Source organism: Cyprinodon tularosa, unplaced genomic scaffold, assembly GCF_016077235.1.
Source record: "Cyprinodon tularosa strain WSP-4 unplaced genomic scaffold, ASM1607723v1 ctg114, whole genome shotgun sequence".
Classification (NCBI taxonomy): domain Eukaryota; kingdom Metazoa; phylum Chordata; class Actinopteri; order Cyprinodontiformes; family Cyprinodontidae; genus Cyprinodon; species Cyprinodon tularosa.
This window is the reverse complement of record NW_024037937.1, coordinates 752,394-773,454: the sequence shown is the minus strand read 5'-3', so window position 1 is coordinate 773,454 and position 21,061 is coordinate 752,394. Positions and strand designations below refer to the sequence as shown.

The window sequence follows — 21,061 nt, the reverse complement described above, 5'->3', positions numbered from 1 at the left end:
AGTGCCTCTCTTCTTTTCCTCCAGACTCTGGGACCTTGATTTCCAAAGGAAATGCAAAATTTACTTTCATCAGAGAACATGACTTTGGACCACTCACCAGCAGTCCAGTCCTGTTTCTCTTTAGCCCAGGCAAGACGCTTCTGACGCTGTCTGTGGTTCAAGAGTGGCTTGACACAAGGAATGCGACAGCAGAAACCCATGTCTTTCATACGTCTGTGTGTGGTGGTTCTTGAAGCACTCACTCCAGCTGCAGTCCACTCTTTGTGAATCTCCCCCACATTTTTGAATGGGTTTTGTTTCACAATCCTCTCCAGGGTGCGGTTATCTCTCTTGCTTGTACACTTTCTTCGACCACATCTTTTCCTTCCCTTCGCCTCTCTATTAATGTGCTTGGACACTGAGCTCTGTGAACAGCCAGCCTCTTTAGCGATGACCTTTTGTGTCTTGCCCTCCTTGTGCAAGGTGTCGATGGTCGTCTTTTGGACAACTGTCAAGTCAGCAGTCTTCCCCATGATTGTGTAGCCTATAGAACTAGACTGAAAGACCATTTAAAGGCTTTTGCAGGTGGTTTGAGTTAATTAGCTGATTAGAGTGTGGCACCAGGGGCCATCAATTTTGAACCTTTTCACAATATTCTAATTTTCTGATATGATGAATTTGAGATTTTCATTTGTTGTCATTTGTAATCATCAAAATTAAACAAAATAAACATCTGAAATATATGAGTTTGTATGTAATGTATGAATATAATATACAAGTTTCACTTTTTAAATGGAATTACTGAAATCAATCTACTTTTTCATGATATTCTAATTTTATGACCAGCACCTGTAATATCGATCTTTCACTTCTTAGTATCGATTTAAAAAAAATATGGTTACATAAAACATTGATGGGGAAAATGGGCTACCTCTGCACCACCACTCTGGCAGAAAGCGCTGTGGAGCCCTTTAACTGTGCGTGCAGCACCAAATTTGTATTTGAGGCAGTCACAGTGGAAGAAAACCCCAAACAACATGGATAATAATACCTAATCAATATTTTCTGTTGAAAATATACAGCACTTGCTGTTTTATCTCATCATTTGATTTGATAGCTGGGGAAAATATGGCAATATATAGTGATACTGCAATATCGTGATAATATCGTATCGTGACCCAAGTATCGCGACATGTAATCGCAACACTCATGCCAATACTCACCTCTAGTCCCAATGGAATTTCCTATTTGGAACCTACTAGCACTAAGCTGCTAACTGGTTAGAAAGATGCTTCCGACAAACCAGCCACAATCAAACGTCTTGCCGGCCTTTGGCCACAACAATCCCGCCCCCTTGATAATCTACCAATCACATTCACTTTATTCCCTCGTGTAAGGTCGTGACCACTCGGTAGAATTCAGAAATGCAACGGTTGGAACAGCCGCTTCCCTACGACTTTAAGTCCAGTCGGCTTTAGAATTAATAAAACCCATAATGAAAGTGCTGCCAAAAACAACAAGTAATTAATACTCACATTTTGTAAACACTACTTTTTTTTAATCAAATGGTGAAAAACATGTTTTGTCAAAAGAAATAATCTTACAGATAGTAATTACACTTTGATACTTTACTTTAAAGAATCTCCCGCAAGGCATTCATAAAATAATTTTAATTCTGATACAGATGTTATGAATTAATGTTTACTCAGCAGCAATTTGTATCTCTATTATAGATTGTACTGATTGTTGATAAATTATACAATCTTAAATTTTGCTGCTATGACTTCGCTTTTTTAATCTGTGTCATTCTGGTAACAGATTTATAAGTCTGATTTTCTCAGGAAGCATCTTGATTCTCACACCCAAAAAACAAATTCCTAAAAAATTTACCTACTGTAACTAAAACCAACAGTAATAAAAAAAAACAACAACAAAAAAACTAATTTGTCCAGAACAAGTATTGATTTTTCTCTTTAACATCAGTGAATAAAGGTTTTTATATCTATAGCAGTCTCTTACACTTAAAAGACCCACTCGCAGCTATTAAACAAATGCTCCATTTTCTCCCCATATCAACCCATCACCTCCTTTCCAAATTAGTCTCTTTAATGAACCTTTTAAGCTCCTTTCAGACTGAGTTTATTGGCACCATTGTTTGGAAAAATCTTTACCTTTAGACACACTGATTCTAAAGTCCTAAAAAAAACACACTGGCAAAAAATGTACACCAACAAATGTGGTTTTATTCATGTTTCCTGTCTCTTTCTACCTTTGAGTGAACACGTTAAGAATCGTTTCTCTTATTCAAAAAATACAATTTGTATGTGGATGACTCTGCATCTCTGCAGAAGTCTCTTTTTTTTCCAGAGTGCCACTCATTGTTAAACCTTTGATGTTTTTCACCTGTTAAAGGATAAAGAAGAAACAAACCTCAATGTCTTTACATGCTGTAAAATTAAAAGCTCTCTTACGCATCAGCTGGTTTAACCTCAGCTTAGATGTTTAGCTTTTCAGTTTCGCACAGCGGAGCTTTAGAAACAATAAAAGTGAGACGTTGACAGTCAGTCAGTCACCAGTCAGCAGGGCGTTTCACAAAGAGCAGCTTCTGATAACTCCAGTTTTGATTATGTCTTCAACATGCCATGTGGTTCGCAGGCCTCAGAGGATATTTGCTAGAAAGCATGTCAAACCCCCCACCAACCCCTCCCCAAAAAGAAGAATCTCTGAACCCTGCCACTTTATGTTGGAACTCTGTACTCTCTGTGGTCCTCTTTAATGGGTTGGTTTGATAGTTTCCTTGGTGGATATGAAAGATTAATGTGACAGAAGCACCTGCAGCAGTTTCTCAATGACAGCTGTAAAAGTGCAGTGAAACGACTGAGAGAAGACTGCAGTGCCCTCGCAAAGCGAACTGTTTAACGTGCTATCGTGGCTCTGAGAGCCATCTCACGCTGCCCTGGCAATCACAAAAGGCTTTCCTACACAGGCTTTCATACAGTGCTATATATGTACGCTTGTGTGGTGGGTGTCATTGTGTGTGTGCAAGTGCTTTGAGGTAAGGTTCACTTGCAAAGATTCATAGAAAAATGGAGACACACTGAAAGCAGGATATATTTTTCAAACCTATTCTCATAGTCTATGATACCCATGTCACTTTATTGAATGACAGCCTTATAGCACGGCCACCATTTTACTGTAAATCACACATTATGATCACAGGGAGTCAGGATGACAGGATTTTTTGTTTTGTTTTGGATATATCTAAAGATTTTGCTTAAGGTACCAATCTCTCAGGCACCACATAAGCTGCATTTCTGCACATTACCAATAATTCTTCATCACATGCAATGCTATGCAGATGCTCTGTCTGTGCTGATGAAGAATAATCCACTTTGGAAAACAGGCTCCTTCATATGATGCAGGTTTGCGGAGGTTAATTTTAAACCGAACACTGTGACCAGCCCGTCCCCGCTGTGGCTTACCATATACGAAAATTCAGGAGCTTGATGAGGAGAACCCTATCTAACCAAACTTCATTCTGAAAGATTTTGTTGATCCACACATCCTCGGTAGCCGCACCAACACTGAATGGTGGCTGATGTCACAGTTTTGGTTCTGCTTAAGTTTTCTTTTGAGTTTTCAGTTTCACTTTGATCCACGTTTTTCTTTGTTTTCTGGTTTTATTGGTTTAATTCCTATTTTCTGGTGTTTTCTGATTGTATTTGAATTCTTAGGTATGTCTTGATTGCTCTTTGTTGCCCTATTGTGTTGGTTTCCCTCGCTCCTTTCTAGAAACCTCCTTTCACACCTGCTCCCAATCAGCTCTTTGTCCTGTCTCCTATATATACTCTCCCTGTGCGGTTCTTCGTCTTTTCCTGGCTGCCCATGTGAGTTTTCCCCTAAAGTAGTCTGGTTTTTTGGTTCCTTGTATTTTGTACTTTGGTTATTGGATTTTGGCCTCAGGTATTTCATTAAATCTACAAGAACCTACCCCTGACTCCTTACCTCTGCATTTGTGCCCTCAAAACCTAAACCCAACCGTGAAAGTTGTAAGTAAGCACATTAACTTTGAAGGCACCCTTTCAGCGTGAGCCCATGGCAACTTACCTAAAAAAAAAATGTTGTTATGGCTTCTTTAATATTACCGTAGAATTAAATGCTTGTTTGGTTCTGCAATATTTTTCTTAAAACTGTCTTAGTGCTGCCTGGTTAGGGTTTAACAGTGGCTTTTTTTAGGTGATTTCTTTCCCGTTGATTCAAATGGTACATGCTGGTACAGGTCATGTAGGCTTTCTTCACCATAATATAGCATAGCACCATATAAAATTACTCAAATCTACACCTTCATCGGGTCTTCTGCCTCTACAGCACCAGCCAAGAGCATTGCTAAGTCAGCGCCTAGAAGTAAGGCTGCTGGGCTCCACAAAACCTCCGTCAACCTTTAGTGAAAAACGTTGGAAAAATCCTCCACCTCAAAAGATCTATCCAAGGTGTTACCACCATCATTCCTCTGCTCACTATCCATACTTTAATATGTCTAAGCTACACTAGCTAACACTTTTCCTCATACTGGAGGTGGAGTTCTTTTGAACATCTGGGTGAATTACACTTTAAATAATACCAAAATGCACTTGGAAATTATCTTAAAATATGAAAAAAGAAACAATACATCATGCAAACATTCCCAGACCTTTCTCACCCTTGTTCCTAACACCAATGCACTACTCAGAATATTGCTGCATCAAAATCTGTACAAACTAACAAAGCAGGAAAAATCCTAACATGCTTTATCCATACTTGGCAAGATAGGAAATGCTGTGAAAATGTTTTACTAATGATGGAGTGCATAGATTTAATAATAGTTTGTTTGCCATGCCTGAGCCTTTTTTTACTTAGCAATAAATTCCATCGGATTACCACCAGGGATCAAGGCATTATTTATCTGTAGTGACTGTGACTGAAGACCCTGACAAGAGGAAACTGCTTCAATTGACCTTCAAAGTCTTTTGAAATCTTTTGAAGACAAACAGACTGTCCGGTTTATCAAATATGGCACCAAGGTTATCTGGATGAAGTCAGGATAAGAAACCCAACCACTGCAAAGCAACACGCTTTAGCAATGTCTGTGTCTATTAAAGCAAACTATTACTTACTCTTCAGGAGCAAACTGTGGGATTCAACCTTTCAGCAGAACAATGAAGCCTTGGAAAAAAATACTTGGAATATTTTTTGGTTTCAGGAAACCAAGGTCAACAATTTCAGCTCAGATGATGTCTAGTAATTTAGACTTGATCTGGGCCGGAATTACCACAGTGAAGGCACTGTCAAAACTGTGAAACTCAGTAATGGGCTTTTGATCATATGGAACTCTGAGAGAACAAAAGGTAATACACAAGATGATATTCTAGATCAGTACAAGACGGACATTCTTGCTTAAAGATAACTCCTTTGGGTGCGGTTAATCAGATTGTGAATATTAGTTTAAACCCTCCACTGATGAGTTCCACAAATCATCTGACGGATGATGGAAAGCCTGGTGCAGTGGTTTATTTGATTTTAAAGAGGATTCACTCGTGTTGAAAACTTATGGAGAAAAAAAAGTGTGTATGAATATATATATTTGTGTTGTTGTGTGTATTTGTGTTGCTGTTTTTTCAGCCTGTGGGTCGGGAACCAAACCAAAGAGCTTTGACCTCACTAGTCTGATCCAGGCCATTAATAATCCACAGTAACTTTCTTTGCTCTCTAGCTTCTCTTTTTTTATATAAATTGCCCCTATTTTACTTAGAAAACTTTGATTGGCCAATGCAGCTTTTAACCAAATCTTATGTCTCTTTGAGAGTTACTACAAAATCTATATAAATAGCACAGAGAAAAGCCCTTTTGGCATGAATGGCCATAAACTATTAATATTAGAAATAGGTAATATCACCAGAATGATCCTAAAGCTGACGTTTCTTGCTAGGTTTAGCATCTCATATCAGTTGTAGTTGGGTGGCTACCATTTGGAAAACAAACTACAATGGTTTCTATGTTGTATTCTGGAAATGTCTGAACAATAAGCTCAAGATGATAAAATGGTTAAGTTTGCAGCAGTACTTAACATTTAGCATATTTAGCCTTCCTGTTACCAGCCCAAAGTCATGATCTCTCTCAAAGTCTTAATGAGCTGTTGGTATGTCCTGAAAAAAAGTTTTTTAGTCTTAGCTTCTCTTAGGTTACTTACCTTGTCCTACAGATAAATGGTATGAACTGGGTCTATGAGTAGCTAGTTTTTATTTGTTATATTTGAAGTTACATTGTTTTAGCTCTAGAATATTTGTCTCAAAACCTACTCAGTGCTAACCTGACAACAGCCAGATGCATGTCTCGCTCCGCCTAGCTCCACTCACATACATCTGGGAACCCGCCATAGGAATTGCCTTTACTGAAGGCTGGGCCTTATCAAAACTCCTTGCATATGATTGGATAAGCCACTTGTCTGTCATCTTTATTGACGTGCTATTTCAACCACTCACACCGAAGCTAACCCGTGACGCTGTGAGAGGAGGAGCCATTTGGTAGATCAAGCTCTTGCCAAATCCGGTCGGGAGAAGGGCGAAAACATAGTTTCCACCAACAAAAGCCTTCAAAGCCGTTCTCTGATGTTCTTTTAATGAAACAATATCAGATAGATTGGACAACACAGAAGAAATAGCAGCATCAATGCTAACGCTTGCTTCCTCAATGCGAGCCGCCATTGTTGTTGGAATCTCACGGTCGCTTCTCCACTCCAGGACACACCCGCCCTGCGTCCTGATTGGACAGACCATAAATTCGGTTGGGGAAACCACTTTCAATGAGCGGGTTCCCAGATGTATGTGAGTGGAGCTAAGCGGAGCGAAACATGCATCTGGCTGTTGTCAGGTTAACTCAGTGCTGCTCCAAGTGGTTAAACAGTAGCTATTGCAGTTTAATTTTCGGTACATGCTGGTACCGGCTTTTTTCCATCATAGCTCTGTATTTGGGTATAAATTTATCTCACTCAGACATTTGGTGTTGGTTTGCCTCATTACAAAAATAACTAAAATGATTTTGCTGAATTATTCAGAAAATACCTTATTGTGAATGCCAACAAATTATTGAATTTTGCTGATTATTTGCATCACCATCTGGATCCAGGAATTTTTTGAATGATTCTGTGAATAGAGGTATTTACTGGAGGTGGAAGTCACACTATATCAATGGAAAATGAGCTACCTGGAAGAGGTCTGTGCTCTCCCAGTGCTTTTCTAGTTCATTATTTATTTATAGGCACTTTAAGCACTAAAAGACCCCAAAAAATATACATCTGCAGGAGAATGAAAATTAAAAAATCTCAGAGAAACCGTGCAGTTCATTACCTTCTCTTCTAGGTGTTTTATACCACCATTGTCAACCTGCTCTCTTCCACTTTTTGTCAAATGTCCTTCCTTTCCGTTGTTTCATCTTCAGCTTTACTTTTTATCTGCTCTCCAAATTGTCTGACACCATAAATATTCTGTGACATTACTGCCCCCACCGCTTCACAAACTATTCTCCAAAGGGACCGCTTGTCTAAAGTGGCGTCTGTCATGAATGAACCAATGAGCAAACACTGTATGCAGGCGGCGCTCATGGAAATTGTGATATTATACCATCCCATTTCAATTTATTATTTTAAGGCCCCCAAAATGACCCACTGGGATTAACTTTGCAACCCGAGAGTGCTGAAACCCACCTGCATTTGGGAGGTTGGTGTGTCTTAATAGTTGTTTTTATTTAACTGAAATCAAAATTTTAAGCAACTTTTAAGTTTGAAAAAAGGAAATGTGCATTTGTGCTGTTTCTATTTGGTTTGAAGCTAATTAATCAAGCACAGCAAGGCGTATCCGCGTCCTACGATGTTGTCCACGTTACTTCATCATGTATGGCAGGAAGTAGAGGCTGCAATCTTGCAAAAAAATCCTCCACCTTTGGAGATGTTTTTACGACGTTACTGCCAACGTCCTCTGCTCACTCTTCATTCTTCAATAAGGCTAAGCTAGGCTTAGTTAAGCTAGCTGCCCCTTTCTCTGGTCCAGACCACACCCACACCACTAAATCCCCCAAACGCTTGTCCCTAATCGTAACCCTACTCCTCAGGGCCTCTTTCTACTTACATTTTCAGAACTGGTTTGGGGGCGGGGCTATTTTTTCACTTGGGGTGAGTTACCCTTTAAAGCCCTGCTGTTCCCCTGAAATCATATAAACGTTTTAACGACCTGAAAGAAGTGAAAACTTACAGAGGTTGAAGAGTGTGTGATGCAGCCTGCTGGGTGCTGATTTCATCCTTTCCATGCTAACTGTCAGAAATGGCAGCCAGTCAGATTGAAATTCACCCGATTTTTGTCTTCAGACAATTTTTCCCATAAATAAGAGCTCTGACCGACTGAAAGCATTCGTGGCATTCTTCCTTGTGGTTTTTTTCAGATCAATTATTACACCGTAAGACCCTCACCCCAAGGGATTAAGCTTTAATCCACGTTTTTTTTCTGTTGTCATCGTTTTATTGAGAAATTGCAGAATTGGAATTGAAAAGACAGGTGGGTAGTGTAGCATACACAGAGCAGAAGGAAAGAAATCATAACTAAGGGGGAGCGGGGGGATTTGAGCAGGTATTAAAGGATGATTGCGCGTGGGCTCGTCTGCCGCGCTCCTGAGAAAGAATGCCAACCCTGCATCAGACACGGCGAGGATAATAAAGAGCAAAAAAAAAAAAAAAAACCCAAAAACATCAGAACAACAAACACAAACAAAAAGAAAGAGCAGGAGAGACAGCGCCACACATAAATAGTTCAAATATTTCAAGTGGTTTCAGAAGGTTCTGGTGAAATACTGGATGTTTGTGTCCTCAGCCTCTGGAAGTTGTATTAATCTCTGATGCTGTTGTCTGTACTGTAACTGTTTTACACAGGATGCAACTTATCTAAATGGAGTCAGCATATTTATTAGCTCTCAGGTTGAGGGGCAGATTGGCACTTTTTAAAATGGATTTTAATTAGTTTCCACATTCAGAGAGGAAAGAAACCCCACAGATATACTACGATAATTGAATTCCTTCATGGTTTATATATCAGAATGATCTACATTTCCCCCACACTGATCCTATCTTCTCTTTTTGACAGCTGTCAACACTCGAAAAATGTTTTTGGTTACATATGCATTACATCATTTTTTTTTCAATACTCCTTCTGTTTTTAAAAAAATACTTTGTTTTCACAGCTCTTTGTCTCGCATATCACGCTTTTGATTTGTTGATGGTGTGCAGGCAAAGAGACGAGGATCACAGTCTGGGTTCAAAGCGATTTCCTTCTCCGCTTAGGTTCTTTATCAGAACGGACACATTGTTACATGTCAAGCGCACCCCGGGTCGCTCCTTTTCGTATTTTACGGCAGTTGCTTTAAAATCTTTCACAATAGTGCGGTGGCAAGGGGATCTAAATTATGTACAAAATAATTACTTCCACTTCTTGTGATTTTACTTCACTTTTTTATAGATAGATTCTGCAGAATGATTTCATAATATGTGTTTTTTTTCCCCCTCAGAGCCATGTGGAACCCACCAAATGACCAGAGCGGACAGATATCTGCCAGGATGGAGACCACTCCATCTTTGGGAAGCGCCAGCATCTCCATCTCTCAGCAGCAGGCCCCCAAGAAGTTCGCCCCTGTCGTCGCACCCAAACCCAAATTCAACCCTTTCAAACAGATAGGAGAGGGCACCCAGTCTGATCCTGCAGGTATTAACACAAAGAACACACCAGTAAAGCTAGTTTGTTGTGTAATCAAGTGCTGGACCATCAGGTTTGAGGTGCTTGTGGCTACGTGAAGATTGACGACGGACCGTGCATGTTTCGTCGGTTGCACATAACCTGCATGTCTGACATTAACAGGCCCTTTGGTTTGTTTTTATAGGAGGTCTTCATACTTTTAGTTTTTTTCAGGTTGACAAAACCTTTTGTTGTATGTAGATCTAAAAGATAAATAAACTTTGAGTGGTTTACAAAAAATATTCAGGGGTTTCCTCCCATTGACTGCTCTGTATTCTCTGATCAGCTTCTTGTCCCTGTTAAAGAAAGGATCCCCAATTCAGTTCAATTGACTTTATTTGTTTAGCTTCAATTCACAACCCATGTCATCTCAAGGCAATTTACAGAGAAACCTCAACCCGATCATACAGTCAGATAGGTGAAACGTTTTCTATCTAAGGAAAACCAGCGGATTGCATCGACTCAGTGGGCCTCATGCAAGAACCGTTCTTAAAATTTAGCAGAAAATGTCACATTCACCATTTTTCTATTTCTCTAAGAACACATTTTTGCAATGCTCCTGACTGACGTAGGAGTTTTGCACCATCAGTCATCTGTTATCCAAACGTATTTTTTTACTAAATGACTACATTTGTTGTTACTTAGCAGCAATCGTCCATTTTTAGGCTACATCATTATACATTTTGCAACTCTGCAATTATAAATTACACCTTTATGCGCTGAGGACAGAACTACTGGTTACTACACCTGCAGCTGGTATGTCTGTATCCAGAGGATGCTGGTTTCATTTGTTGTTATTTTATATTGCTATTAAAATATACTATTAAAATAAGATCTGAAACAGAAAATAGAAAATTCAGCAAAGCTCCTCTAACGGTGAAACTCATTATTACACCAAATGTGGAATATTTGGGTTTGGGTCTGTTTGATTTTGTTAAATTAGAGTTTTGCCGTCAACATTTTATATATCTTTATGAGTTATGAGCGAGATGGAGAGTAGCTGAAGGGATGACACATGGGTCTGGAGATGCACAGTAAACGTTTGTCTGTGTATTAAAATTTAGAATGTTGTTGTTGGTTGATGTTTAACTCGTATTAAACATTTAAATCAGGCATCCCCAAAGTTGGTCCTCGAGGGCCGCATTCCTGCAGGTTTTAGAGGTTTTCCTGCTTCAGCACAGCTGATTCTAATGATTGCAGTAGACCAAAAACCTGTTAATCAGCTTTCAATTAAAAGATTTTCTTTTTTCGGGTGGATCATCAAAATAAGTGTTCCTCCTAATTGTCAATCATTCTTATGTAAGGCCGTTCTACGTGCTCGTCCTGTTAGCTATCTTTTTCTGCGCAGTTTCAGGTGTTTATGTGTGGTGTGCTACAGTTTCAGACAGTCATTGAAGCTCGCCTTTCTTTGAAAATGACCGAGGGTCATAAGAGAAAAATTGTCTACAAAGTGTATGAGAAGAAGAGAAAGGCTTTTTCACTGATGCCTCATTTGCAAAGTTTCTACTCGACAGGTAAAGTTTGGCACAGTATTTGGAGAAATCTATTTAACATCACTGCTAGTAGAAGTTATCTACCTCTAAATTGTAATTTTCCCAGGAAGATAAGTTTATTTATTTTGTAATTTGCCTTTTTAGGTGTTAAACGGTGGCCACAGATCCGTATTTACCCCACAAACGCGTAAAAAATTCCACTGAAGCACAGACACATATACTAGAATTTCTTATGTACCAGTAGTCTAATTTGTGGGGAAACTTTTTTATATTTAAATATGGGTGAGATGAGATCCAACTGAGCAACCATCTTATCGTGTTCCTGCATCTCCCTGATGAGAAATGGGCTTGTGCATGTTTTATAGGCGTTTCCTTTTAGGAGCAAGTACAGGGTTGCACATGTGCATTTTTTTTTTCTAAAGGACAGGGCAGATCTTTTCAAAATTTCATGGAAATCCTCCACTATACCTTAAAGAGGCTCAACAAGCTGATAAAGAAGGCCGGTTCTGTTTTACAAACTCCTCTAGTACCTCTGGAGATGATTTCACAATGATGAATTCTTCATAAAATGAAGATTATGGACAGCAGCGAGCATCCTCTTCCTCGGATTGTTAAAATAACAACAGCGTGTCTTCAGAAAGATGTTTCTCCAGCAAGGCAGATAATCTTTCCTGTCTACAGGAGACAACTTCTAAAACAACTGGTTATAAAGAAACAAAGAAAAAAAGAGTTATTACTTTTGATTTCCCATTTTGATCGGTAAAGCATTGATTCGTTCAATTAAATTAAATCTGCGGCCCCGGTTCAATTCAATTCAGTTTATTTCTATAGCACCAATTCACAACATGTCATCTCAAGGCACTTTACAGTTCACCAGATCATACAGTCAAATTGATTCAAAGTTTTCTGTCTAAGGAAAACCAGTTGATTGCATCGACTCATTGACTCGAAGGCAATCCCACACACTAAGCATGCTTGTAGCGACAGTGGAGAGGAAAAACTCCCTTTTAACAGGAAGAAACTTTCAGCAGTTTGAGCTGCCATCCGCCGGGGCCGATTGGGGTTAAAGGAGGCAGAAGCGGACATAAAAAAGGCAACTATTAAAGGCGGCCCCGTCCAGGAAACACACAGCCAGGTAGACGAGCTCCGAGCCAACTCCCATGTCAGAGGATGAAGAGAGCACATCCAGCCAGTCACAGTCAGAGAAACAAGGGCTACACTGAAAAACAGGCCGATCTCAAACATCTATAGATGCTACATGAAAAAAGTTCACTAACACTTTTGTGTTGTGCTCTGCCCATAAAGGTATTCCGGTTATCCCAGACCTTTCAAGCTTTGAGATCAGTGATCAGCCAGTCTTTAGGTTTCCCTCACGTTTAATTGGAACATTCATGCTTATGAATTCTTATCTCTGCTGCTGTTGAAGCTCCAGCTGTCAGCTTAAAGAAAAGGACAGAGCAGGCCTGGGACAGTGCCCCAACTCAAAGATCAGATATTCATCAATCATCAAATGTGGTTCAGTTAAAGGTGTTAAATTAAGAACACTTGTGAGAATGAGGCTCTCTGAGCAGCTTACAGTGCTGACATCTTAGATGTGGGAAGAGAAGGGGGGGGCTGCATGAATAATACTGAATAAACAGTGCAAGTGCTGTGGTTAGCAGTCATGTGTGAGTTCAGGAAGCCTTGTGTTGAGTGCTTTTTTACATCCCCAGAGACACGATGGTTTATTTAGCATAAAGAAAAAAAACAGCTTTGGTCTTAGTTTCTACACAATAATTGCAATTTAGTGAGTAAAGGTGTTTGTGTGTAAGGTTGAAATCTGAAGTTAATATGTTTGCGCTTTGTATTATATTTTTTTATAGCAACTCTCTGCATAGCGTAATTAAGTTTCAGTTAAGTCCTTTTTTTAAATATAGAATATAAAGAAATAAAAGAGGTTATTTTAGAAAAGCCAGTTAAAGAATATAAATACAAACTGTTTGGTTAGGTTTTTTTTTTAAAGGCAAGGAGGGATTTTTTTTTCTCAAAGAGGAACAACTTAGGGACGATTTATGCAAATTGTATCAAAAATATTTTATTTAAATAAGAGTACGGTAAAAAGCAGGAAGCAGGTTGCAAATGACGAAAAGTATGAGGAGAATACATGTTTTCAAAGCCGATGGTGTCCCCTGCATGCGTTTAAAAAAAAAACTGCAGCGCTCCGTCGAACCTGTTTCTGCTGTTTTCAAGTAACCATCAAACCTTTTTCTGAATTCGTTGTGAAGTCTCCAGCGTCCAAAATGTTCTAACGGCGAGACCAGCTGATGGTACACAGCCGTGTAGCTTCCACCTTCCTGTCTAGATGGTGTGTCGTAACACCAGCATTATCTAAACGTCTACCCTCAAACCCCCCTTGAGAGCCCTAGATTTCCAAAACGGGGAAACGGTTATGAAATTGGGCGTGTAGCGATCACACTGTGAGGCAGAAAACATGGCTGCCAGTGGAGGTTTGTGGTTTGAGTTCAGATCTTCTGCTGCTGCAGATGTTGGCTTTGTGAAGGTTGTTCTTAGACGGCTGCTTTTTCAGGTTTGCCCACCGCTCAACGAGGAGGGAAACAAACAAGGTGATATGAGGTGCTTCACGTAGGCCCTGGAAATGAAAGAGCTATGAAATAAATACAGACCTATTTGTTTTCTGCTCCCTAAACTCCTGTTATACTTAAACTATTCTCTGTCTTGTTTACTTTTCTTTTAATTCTGTTTCCGTCTGTATGAAGATGCTTTGTTCATAGCAGGTATACCTGGAAACAATCCTTGAAAACAAACTCATTGAAATTCCTTCTCTCATAAGTGGCCTTATAGTTTTCTTAGAACTTTGAGAATAACAAGGCTGCTTTTTGCTTGAAGGACAAATAATGCGTCTCATTGTGGAGACTTTAAACAGAGTTGTAGATAAACTGAAAAGCAAAAAAACTGTACAAACCTTTGATAATTCTATAGAAATGTCACCTATATTTCCCCGAGAGCAGAGGCTACCAAAGATTTAACATTTACTTATCTTCTCAGGTCACTGTGGGGCCGGTGCCTATCTTTGGAGAGGCAGGGTACACCCTAAAGGAAGCCCAGTGCATCCCAGGGCAACACATAGACACAGAAAGACAAACAACCACACACACACACACACAAGGGCAATTTAGAGAACCAATTAACAGAACAGTCATGTTTTGGACTGTGGGAGGAAGCCTTAAGGGCTGTTTATCCTCCAACAGCAGTGTGTCGCAGTGAGGTTGTCGCAGATATTTTTGATTTATGCCGAATTTTAAAGCGTGGTCTGCGCTATGTTATTCCACGCCACAACACAAGAGGGACAATCACTAACTAGCTGTGGGTCTAGATAGAGCCGAGGGGGTGAGGAAGTGGGGGCAATTTTGTGTGACAATGGAGGGACATGAGGGCGAAAAAGAGCGGGGATCCAGGTGGAAAAGGGTCCCAGCGTTCTTGCACACCTCACTCTTCTAGCTGGTCTATCTTCACGAGTTGTTTTCCACTATGGCAGTCATACAAACAAAACATAGTATAGAGCGGATGAAGATTTGACCAATCAGAGGCGCAGAGAGGTGCAGCAGAGTGTCTGCGGAAGGGGCGGGGCATATCTGCGTTAACTGCGACACACGCAGACAACCTGGTTTCTGAGTATAAATCAGCCTTTAGTACCCAGAGAGAACCCACGCATCCTCAGGGAGAACATGCAAACTCCATGCAGAAAGACCCCAGGCTGGGAATCGAACCCAGAACCTCCATGCTGCAAGGCTGCAGTGCAAAAAAACTACAAACATTTTTAATACCTGTTTAAAATATTGTATAATTATCTAATAACCAACTATACCATTAAATTGTTAAATTCAGAATTAAATTATTAAACGTCACATTAAATTAAAAATTGATTAAATGTTACTAAAAAAAGCAACTTTAAAAATGTGCAATCAATTCAGCAATACATTATTAATATAAAATATGTTATTAATCAGAAAGGGTAATTAAACCCCGTGAAAAAAATATATTCTTCTGTTCAAAATGCTTCTCAGATGATTTAGTTCTACAAGCTGGAAACAGATCGCCTGAATCGTTTTAAGGAATACAATCTAGTAAAGGTACATTAGTGTAGCTGAACAGATTTTTATACATTTTCTTCCTGGTTGAAAGGTCACTTATGCAAACTCCTCATCAGCAGGCTTGATGCTCCAGACCGGGTTTCCTTTAGGAGACAGGGTTGTGTTGGGAGACGGTTCCTGAGCTTTTCGACACGTTAATTCTGAGGTTGCAGTATTTTGACTTTGTGGCGCCGTTAGAGGCTGCAGCAGGGTCCTTGTTTTCATGTCCGGTTCCCCTGCCTGTGTTGATTGAGCTCCTGGTAAACATTTCCTCATTGTCCCGACTAATTCATCCAACCTTTTTAAAAATCAAACACTCTTCATAAACCAGCTCTGATCACTAGTTTCAGGTCAGGTTTAGTAAGGCCAGCTAACAGAAAGATGGGCTTCTAATACAACAGGGAAAATATTTACTGTGATGTTCAGAATTTTCTTTAACGATGACCACAGACCATGCTTATGTAATATTTCTCATCTGGTTAGCTCAATAAAACTAGGCTCTCATGCATACATACATACATTAAGTCCATACAGTGTTGCTAAAGGATCCTTTTAAAACCCCTGTTGTAAGGAGAGAGATCAGAAGTCAGCGTTTTACCCTCTTTTTATCACAGTAGATGTGAAAGTAAGGTCAGTGCCTCCTAGGGGACACCTCAGGTTATTACAGAGAGATGAGGATCCCTCCTCATATTTCTTTTAGTATTTCCAACTAAGGAGAGTTGATGTACTGTATAGCCTTTGAATTTTGCAGCCTGGCCTTGTTTTTCCTGCAGCAGGATGAGCCTGTCCAACACCTTAAGAGGAGAAGTCGCCTCCAGAGAGAGATAGAAATGTGTCCTGATGTGAGAAGATGTCAGGGAGGATCTTATTGTTTCTGTCAACATTTATGGTGGGATTTCATTAGGAGATGAGAGCAGAGAGAGAAACAGAGGAACAGCAAACTCAACAGCAAAAAGTAGCAAAACAGCTTCAAACATGAAGCATCAAATGATGCAAGATAGGGCTGCAACAATGAATCGATAAAATCGATAAAAATCGACTTTTAAAAGCGTTGTCAATGAATTTCATCATCGATTAGTTGTGTCGCGCGATTAATGCGTCATCCGCCGCCGCCGTCATCACATCCACTTTACTGAAGCGGGGGAAGAAGAAAAAATACAGCACAGCGAGCCAGCGCTGCAGGTGCAGTGTTGCCAACTCAGCGACTTTTCAGACCCCTCCATCGACTATTTTTCAAAAAAGCGACTAGCGACAAATCTGGCGACTTTGTACGGTGTTACTGGCGGCTTTTGGAGACTCTTACGTGAAAGCATGTATCGTTCCAACTCTGCTGTGGGGCGCCTCCCCCCGCTGCCGCAGGAGTCCCTCTCAGCGCTGCAGTCAGAGCCGCAGGATGTTTACCCTCAGCGTCCAGACTGCAAATGAAGCGCGCATGCACCGGGATTGACGGCGCAAATTGATCACAATAATTAAAATAGCCTGCGCTTTGAGTAAAGTGAAAAAGTCGTAACATGCAACTTTTGTAAAAACAAATGAACATGGCACGGAACCACCATGTTTGTTTGGTTTTAAAGTGGGGAAACGTAACGTTAGTTTCTCAGGTAGCTCATCTGATGCTTTCCTTATCGTGTTAGTAGGTTACAGACAGTGATAAGGTTGGCTACTTATTTTACTTTTAATTTCATTTGAATTAGCTTAAGCAGCGTTTATATCTTCTTTATAAATAAATTAACTTGCAAATTATGAGGGCAAGGCTTTTAAAGTTTAAATCTTCTGGCAAAGATAAAGAAAAGAAGATCCTGCAATTTATGGAAGTAAAGCAGAATAAAATCCAGCAAGATCAGTAATATGTCAATTAATTAAATGCCACATTCCCATGTAAATATCTGTCTTTGGAGGATGTGTTTTTTAGCACCCCTAGTTCTCTCATTTTTATTCCAAATAAAATTTATAATTTGAATCACAGGGCTATTTTTATCTCTATGGTTCAGTATTTTCTCAAGTAGCAACTTTAACTGCTATACTTTCCTGTCTTAAAAGGCAGAACTCTTCTAGTCTAAAAAAAACTCATTTGTTGAAATGGGGGGGGGGGGCCTATTGTTTGAACCCCTGAGGGGCTTTTAAAAACAAAAATGCCTGTCTCTTTTTGCGCTTTATGAAACAAAGTACCCTATATTTTGTGGATGTACAGCTACATTTCTCATGTAAGTTTGCGTAGTTTTAACACAAACATTTATTTTTCATATTGCACCAGTACAGTTAATGAGCAACCTGTACTTGTCTGCTTGTTTGTTCTGTCTAAAATGTTTATTTTGGAATAAAGAGGTTAATATAAAAAATATTTTTTGTCCGATTCATCGATTAATCGAAAAAATAATCGGCCGATTCATCGATTTTTAAAATAATCGTTAGTTGCAGCCCTAATGTAAGATAATACTTTTAACTTTCAGAGATGTCCATGCTCCAACACACCAGAATCCTAGAACTAGATGATTACCACGGCTGGAGAACTTGCATATTGAGGATTTAATTCAGGACACCGATCCTCGAGGACTGGAATTACCCATCCCTATTTAAACAGTTTCCACTGACAATAGTTCTGAAATGTATTTTGGAGCTAATCCATTCAGTGATTTATAGTTTAACAGAAGTTTTATAAAGTCTATTCTCCTAGAGACGGTGAGTTAGGCTGATGTGGGTTGATGCACTCCACTTTCTTATTTTTAGTGTGGATGCAGGCAGCAGCATCCTGGATCTGGATGGATTTTTTTAGTGAAACCTTTGAGGACTCTTTTATAGTAATCAATTCTTCTAAAGATGAATGCATGAATTAGTTCATTAAGATCCCGAGGAGACATTAGTCCTTTAATCCTGGAAATGTTCTTTAGGTGATTGAAGGTTGACTTTGTTACTCACTTTATGTTACCCTGGAGGTTCAGGTCTGAGTCCATCATTAGCTGGATTAACCGAAGCTGTACGCTAACTTTTAAACACTAGTTATTTCCCCCCCCCCTTTTTTCCCCCGTGTCCATTCATTGATTTCTTCCATGCATTTACCAAGGGCTTGGATGGGTGACATTGTAATGTACAGCTCTGTGCCCTCTGCATAGTTATGGTAACGCATGTTTTTGTTTATGAAGGTCTAAATTAGGGGAAGCTTGTAGATATTGAACAATAGTGGCCCTATAATGGACCCTTGGGGAACACCACAGTTGATCTTTGTCATTTCTGATTTAAGTTCAGAAAGTTACACTGGAAAAAGATCTAGAAATAAGTAAAAAATGTCTTAAATTAACTGTCTTTACCCTTAATTTCAGTAGGCAAATGAGATAGTTTGCCAATGGAATGAGTGTTTTTATTCTTAAAAAATGATAATTAGATAATATGCACTTGAAATAAGACAATGCAATTGTGTTTTCTTATTTTAAGTGAAAAATGTCTTGTTCCATTTTCAAAAGGTCTCTTTTACCTCCTCAATCCAAGATCAAATGCATTTATTTTAAGAAAAAATTACTTATGTAGATTTTGATATTTCCAGTGCACAAAAAGTCCCTGTCCTTCAAGTACGATTTAAGCCAGACCACTGCTGGACCAGAAAGGAAGACTTAGTTTCCCAGATACTCTAATAAAATAAGAGCACCTGTTTTTTACTGGTATTAACCGGCAAGAACAATATGCCCCGTTTCTTTACTTCCTGACCTGCCTAGGATCAATGCGGTTTAAAACAATACCTTGCATTCTTATAAAACTGAGGTACTTCTCTTAATTTTCTTTTTTATAAAATCAGATACATCTCTATACTACTTTTTTAACTTATCCACCAGAAATATGATAAATAACTCTTAGTTTTTTCTCTCTTAAAATGGCCAAACATACATTTTCCAGGTCTTTTTTGTTAGATTAAATATCAGTGGAGGGGGTGCAGCTTAGGGAGTACATAAACATTTGTTTGTAATTTGGTTTTGGGTGATGCACCCCCTTAAAATCTGCATCCATTGTATGTTAGAACATGAGTATTTAATGTTAAAAATTACGATCTAGATCAGTATCAGCATTTTGAACATGTTAACAGGAGCAATAAAGCCGTCTGCAGACTTCTGTTCTTTTCAAAGGATAAGACATCTTTATCAGCAGATTATCAGACTCTCCTCATTTTTATTTGTTAATTCTTTTATGCCATAGTGGGGGAAACTGTCTGACAAAAATTAAGGATTAGCATAAAAATTAGGGACAAGTCAATTTAGCAGAGGGGCTGAATGTGTCTTTTGTCTGGCAGGGGCCTGCATTGGGGCTGGAATGAGCAGTCAGAGGCCATGTTTGTTGTGGGGACAAAGAAGCTGGGACAGGAGGGGTGGCTCAGAAAGAGCAAGGTTAGATTTTCTTTAAGGGACATACTTGCTCTGATTAAAGCCCAGCAGGAGCGCACAGAGTCTCAGACAGTGACCCTTTACTTAAAATTTCTTACATCAGATCAAATATTAGGGTTTAGGTTTATCCTACAGCTGGAAGACATATGTGAAGATTGGTGATGATTTGTTTTAATTCTCTGCAGCCTGGGCCCCCTAGCAATTTAAAAAAAATCTAACTGATTGAAAAGAACTTAAAATAATCTACGGTCATAAAAACTGTTGTGGTAAAAATTCAATTTAATACTGAAGATAATTCAGAACAATATATATGTATAGTTTATATATATTGTGTATATATATATATATGTATATATATATATATAGTATAATGTTTCTTAGATGCACAATGTTGAAGCACAACGAGGATGCTTGGAGGTGGACCTTCTTGCTGATAAAATGTGTTAAAACTGTTTTCTAACTCATATGGTAAATAAAGCCAAGTTGCTCTGTAGCTTAAAGCTACAGAAAAGAGCAGATTGTCACTAAACGATCCGTACCATCAGCTCATCTGTGCATACATCTGGGTTTCCATAAATAATAATTTTGGTTGTAAAATTACTTATTTCTATCCTTATCTCACTAAATAATACTAATGCACATCTTTAAAAAAAGTTTAATGAGTTTTCTGAGACGATTTAGATGCTTTTTACATTTTCGCTCTCAAACTGCTTCTCTGACGTCATCATCACACATGCTCAGGGTAGTGTTTATCTGCATTTTAGTTGTTTCTTTCCTCAGGTTACACACTATATACAATAAGGTTAACACAAAAGGAAAACAGACAAATCAAAAAGTCTAGATTTATGTTTAAATCCAAAGCCGAAACCGTTAGCTATTTATTTTCTCAATAAATACATTATTAACCTTTAACATATAGTTTAATACGCCTACGATTTTTGGGGAGGGAAAAATGTAATTTAGGTCTTTTTTACAAAAAAAAAAAAATCAAGCTCGACCCGGATGTATATCTAATTGCGCATGAGATGATGGTACGGATCGTGCTTCCAGTACGGATCGGCTAGTGACAACAGGTAAACAAGCAGAACGCCAAGCAACCAGAGCATAAAAGCAACTTGAGCACAGTTTGATCCAGCATCTTGCACAGCGTCCAGATTTCTGTGTTTCAGCGTTTTTGACGCCTTCGGTGTGAACGCAGCATTAGACTTCGGAAGAACATGTATCAATAAAAGCAGGCTTTATTTTTGCTAAGTAGCCAAGTAGATTACACTCCCTTTAACAAC

General features: G+C 39.1%; 1 protein-coding gene across 1 annotated transcript in view; it reads left to right on the top strand.

Moving 5' to 3' along the window:
• The window catches only part of LOC119795838 (LIM domain containing preferred translocation partner in lipoma), a 193,923-nt gene that overhangs the window by 5,638 nt on the left and 167,224 nt on the right, over nt 1-21,061 (top strand). Inside the window, exon 2 of the mRNA XM_038304070.1 lies at nt 9,565-9,758. Coding sequence (XP_038159998.1) covers nt 9,569-9,758 — 190 coding nt within the window. The 5' untranslated portion in view covers nt 9,565-9,568. The remainder of the gene's footprint in view (nt 1-9,564; nt 9,759-21,061) is intronic.